The 5,311-nt window shown below is 42.5% G+C and overlaps 1 protein-coding gene across 1 annotated transcript in view; it reads right to left on the bottom strand.

Annotated features, from left to right (window-relative positions):
• Window positions 1-1,952: 1,952 nt before the first annotated feature.
• EPRS1 (glutamyl-prolyl-tRNA synthetase 1) overlaps window positions 1,953-5,311 on the bottom strand; it is a 91,919-nt gene continuing 88,560 nt past the window's right edge. The window contains exons 29-30 of the mRNA XM_017869928.1: window positions 2,405-2,469; window positions 1,953-2,309 (exon numbers count right to left, since the gene is read on the bottom strand). Of these exons, the coding sequence (XP_017725417.1) occupies window positions 2,159-2,309; window positions 2,405-2,469 (216 nt within the window). The 3' untranslated portion in view covers window positions 1,953-2,158. The remainder of the gene's footprint in view (window positions 2,310-2,404; window positions 2,470-5,311) is intronic.

Genomic DNA, 5,311 nt, shown 5'->3' with positions numbered 1-5,311 from the left:
TCCAGTTGACCCTACATAATGGCCATAACCAACAGCTATTTATTCTGTGCTGGGCATTGTTTTAACTGCCTTCCTCTATGAGGTAGAGTAACTGAGAAGCTGTTAGACTTTTCTCCATTTTATAACTGAACTTAGGCAGTTTACGTATACACTAAGAAGGCAAAGCATTCTAACTGCCATAAAGGAATACAAAATTATGATTCTGAGTACAAAAATGTGACTATATATATTTCAGTCAATTGAAATCAATTTCACTAACTTAGGTATATGAATACACATACTCAAGACATGAGTCTTGAAAGCATGCTCTATTTAGTTTGCTTTCAACTGACAATTTCCTACCAATGTTAAGAACAGTTCTTGTGTTCTTATACAGCTTGTACTTTTGTTCTTTTGCATCTCTTGTTCCCTCTACCTGGAATGTCCTTCCTCCTTCCTCTACCTATTGAAATTGTACTCATCCTTCAAAGCACAGCTCAAAATGCAAGTCCTTTCGGATGCATTTTCCTATACTGGTGTATTTATCACTACCAAGTGTAAAAGCATATTGGAAGAGATTTACCAAGTGGACTGGAAATATTGGTAAAAGATTGACCAACTGGACTAGAAATGGGGGAGGAAAGGCATTTTCCCAGAAAGGGCACAGGCAGGAAATAGCACGTTGTTTACAGGAAACCCCAAATTGTTAGGCTGCAAAGGACTTTGCTGGATTGAAAAGGAAACTAGATGGGCTAGTTTAATCTTTTAAGTGATGGTGAACCACAGAGGGGTGTTAAGGGGAAGAAAAAATTCTTAATAAACTGTTAGGGAAAAGAAAAACAACACTGTGAAAATGTGGACTGGACTTGTGATGAGACTGGAGTCTACTGCAGTAATCAGCACAAGAGGTACCAAGGCCTGCAGGCAATCCACAGGTTTTTGGAAGGGAAGACCCAGGAAGAATGAGAGATAATAGCAACATGTTCTGCTGGCCGAGTGAGTATGGATGATGGTGTTGGAGGGACTGCCCAGGGGGGCTCCCAGATTTCTGGTTTGGGTTATGAGGAACATTTTGGCAATGCTAATCTTCCAGGCAGGAAATACTGTAGGAGGAGGTCTGGGGGTAAAGGGTGAAATGAGGTTTTTGGGACATGTTGACCTGAATGGCTGATGGGACACTCAAGAGAATTCAGTATGCAGTTGGAATAGGTCTAGAACTCAGACCTACAGATAAAAATATTGGAGTCATTAGCCTATTAATGCTATTTGGAACTGTGGGATTAGATGAGGCTGATTAGGCACGAGAAGACGGCCAAATATGGAAGTTTAGTAAACCAATGTGGAAGAGGCATACCAAGGAAGAAAAGCCAGTGAAAAACATGGAACTAAAAAGGGTCAGAGATGTAGGAGGGCAGGTCATAGGAATAATTAAAAAACAACAACAACAACAACAGAAGTATCAAATGCAACAGAGTGATATGGTAAGACATGAAACTAGGAAGTCAACATGAACTTTGCTCAGGAGCATCCTTCATGATTTCAGTGAAAACAGTGCTATGGTGGGGGCAGAAGGGTGAGGAAAAGTAGAAAGTAAAAAGTAGAAAGGAGGAGGGCTTATCACTCTTTCAGACAGAAACTGTAACCCTTATTTCAAAGACCTGATAGTAACTAGAGAAAGACAGAAGTTCAAGGGAAATCTTTATTATTGTTGCTTTTTCCATTTGTGGGTTTGCTTTGTTTTTTAAACAGAAAGATTCAGGGCAATTTCAGATTCTGTATTAGGAGCTATGGAAAGAAAGTGCTTCAAGACCTATCAACGTAGGGTGTATCCGGTGGTTCAGGGTCTGAGACGTGTTGGGAGTGCTCAGATCAACAACGGATATCTGGCTTTCAATTGTCTTCATCTCTTTGTAGAAATTTCTTCGTAGTACATAATGCAGGCATTTCAGAAACAAATGAATACAAAAACCATATTAGTTCATGATATTTATTACTGGGGTTGTTTACTGAAAAGTATTTTATCCACTGTTAACTTAGGCATAAGAATAATTGTCTCGTGTGACTTCATTTTATAACTTTTACTTTTTAAAAAAATCATAAAACGGTCTGTATCTGAGAAGATACTAATATCAATGTTTTAAAAAGTGAGGGGAGTTGAAGAGGGGGGTTTTTTCATCCCTCAGTAGCTGCGACCAAATAAGGTGTAGAACTTGGCAGGGTTCTTGCCACAGACACATTTGGCTCCAGGCTGCAGTTCACAGAGTGGTTTGAAGGGGATGCAAAGGCTTTTAGCTCCCATGGATGGAGCACCAGGTTCAAGATCTTGATCCCTGAAATTAATAACAAATAAGAATTCCATTCATTTATGGTGCACATTGCTATTCCTTTCCATTGCAATAAAGTTTTACCAGTTAATTAGGTTTACCTGGCAGTGGTCTTTTTGATCCAGTCCTCACAGTCAATTTCCCCACAGAATGGAATCTGAACAATCTAATTATGAAAAGGAGAAGTATTCAGTATTTATAACTCCTTCAATTCTATTCTGTAGAAGGAACATTTGAGTTCTATATTAAACTTGCAAGCAAAAAGGATAGGTCTCCCAGTCTTTTTTCAGGCCATGATACCTCTGCAAACCTGCTAGGAACTTTGCTCAGTTATAAAAGATAGGAAAAAATGTTTTTCCACTATCCAAAACCCACGCTCACAGTACAACAAGACACAACAAAGACATCTTTGCAGTAACCTCAAATCTCCCCATAAACTGGCTACAACATAGTGGCTGAAACGAATTTGAACTCCAGTTATATCTCCCTCATTTCAAACCTGGACTACACCTGCTCCACCTATCTAAATGGTTATCAGGAGGATAAAAGGAACATCAAAATTAGCAAACTGATTTTTAACGTGTTGTTAACAATAACAATTAACAATCAGGCAAACTTCACTTTATGACACAATGTTCCTAATGTGTTATAAAGGTAAGTGGATCATTTTAAAGTCCAAAATAATTTTGTGTAAGGAAAAAAAAAAAGCCTTTCAATTTTCTTTCTTAGACTACGTAAAACAAAGGCCGAATCAAGATACTTAGGATTTTAAGTTTTAAATTCACCATGTGTTTGAAAATCTCTAGCTCTGGGTTTTCTTTAAATAAAATGTGGATGTTAGACTAGACAAGTATTAAAACAAAAATTTTTTTTGAGACACAATCTCACTCTGTCACCCAGGATGGAGTACAGTGGCACAATCTTGGCTCATTGCCACCTCTGCCTCTTGAGTTCCAGCAATTCTTGTGCCCCAGCCTCCCAGCGTATCTGGAATTATAGGCATGTGCCACCATGCCCAGCTAATTTTTGTAATTTTAGTAGAGATGGGGCTTCTCCATGCTGGCCAGGTTGGTCTCAAACTCCTGGCCTCAAGCAGTCCGCCTGCCTCGGCCTCCCAAAGTGCTGGAATTACAGGCGTGAGCCACCAGGTCCAGCCAACAAATATTAAAATTTCTCCTAGTTGTGAATGCTAATTTTTAAAGCATGTCTACTTCAAAATGAGGTTTGTCTGCAATAACAATTATGTAGTAGCCCTACAAAATATTCCTGGAGAGTTAATGAGGGGAATAGCAAAGTTGTGAATATCTCCACATATTAGAAATATAGTGTAAAACAGCTGAAAACCTAGAGATCTATGAAAATGGAGACCCAAGAGACATCAGCAGTAACAGCAACATGCTTCCAGCCTCCTCAGTAGCTTCTCATCAACTATTCCCAGCTACACGGTCCATACTCGAGTTCCTCCTGCAAACCCTTCCTTGCACTTGGGATTTCGTTTAACATGTTTCAAAAGACATCTCTTAGAAGTGAATAGAGATTAGGAAATTACAGAAAAACAAGTAATTCATTAGGTGAACATTAATGCAGGGTGATGAAGCGTTCGTTATCTAGGTAACTTATGCTCCTTCAGTAAAATGTAATAGCCTAATTCCCAAAGTTGATGAACTGTCTTTTTGATAATCTGGGTTAACACAATAAAGAGGTGGTAAATTTTCAGGTAGGCACCACACAGTGCCTGGCTTTTTAAAAAGACCAAACAAGGCCTGGTGCAGTGGCTCACGCCTGTAATCCCAGCACTTTGGGAGGCCGAGGTGGGTGGATTGCCAGAGGTCAGATTGCCTGTGGTCAGGAGTTCAAGACCAGCCTGGCCAATATGGTGAAACCTTGTCTCTACTAAAAATACAAAAATTAGCTGGGCGTGGTGGCACATGCCTGTAGTCCCAGCTGCTTGGGAGGCTGAGGCAGGAGAATCGCTTGAACCTAGGAGGCGGAGGTTGCAGTGAGCTGAGATCATGCTGAGAGCAGCCTGGGTGACAGAGCGAGACTCCGTCTCAAAACAAAAACATAACAAAGAAACATAGACAGGGGCGGAGCAAAATGGCCGAATAGGAACAGCTCCAGTCTCCAGCTCCCAGCCCGAGCGACACAGAAGACAGGTGATTTCTGCATTTTCAACTGAGGTACTGGGTTCATCTCACTAGGGAGTGCCGGACAATTGGTGCTGGTCAGCTGCTGCACCCCGACCAGCGAGAGCTGAAGCAGAGCGAGGCATCGCCTTACCTGTGAAGCGCAAAGGGGAAGGGAATCCCTTTTCCTAGCCAGGGGAACTGAGACACACAACACCAGGAAAATCGGGTAACTCCCACCCCAATACTGTGCTTTACCAAGGGTCTTAGCAAATGGGCACACCAGGAGATTATGTCCCACACCTGGCCGGGAAGGTCCCAACCACACGGAGCCTCCCTCATTACTAGCACAGCAGTCTGCGATCTAATGGCAACGCAGCAGCGAGGCTGGGGGAGGGGCGCGCATCATTGCTGAGGCTTAAGTAGGTAAACAAAGCCGCAGGGAAGCTCGAACTGGGTGGAGCTCACAGCAGCTCAAAGAGGTCTGCCTGACTCTGTAGACTCCACCTCTGGGGACAGGGCACAGCTAAACAACAACAACAACAACAACAAAAGCAGCAGAAACCTCTGCAGACACAAACGACTCTGTCTGACAGCTTTGAAGAGAGCAGTGGCTCTACCAACACGGAGGTTGAGATCTGAGATCGGACAGACTGCCTGCTCAAGTGGGTCCCTGACCCCTGAGTAGCCTAACTGGGAGACATCTCCGACTAGGGGCAGACCGACACCCCACACCTCACATGGTGGAGTACACCCCTGAGAGGAAGCTTCCAAAGTAAGAATCAGACAGGTACACTCGCTGTTCAGCAATATTCTATCTTCTGCAACCTCTGCTGCTGATACCCAGGCAAACAGGGTCTGGAGTGGACCTCAAGCAATCTT

This window comes from Rhinopithecus bieti, unplaced genomic scaffold, assembly GCF_001698545.2.
Source record: "Rhinopithecus bieti isolate Rb0 unplaced genomic scaffold, ASM169854v2 scaffold_1673, whole genome shotgun sequence".
NCBI lineage: Eukaryota > Metazoa > Chordata > Mammalia > Primates > Cercopithecidae > Rhinopithecus > Rhinopithecus bieti.
Note: the sequence above shows the minus strand (reverse complement) of the source record. Positions and strands in the feature narration are given on the sequence as shown.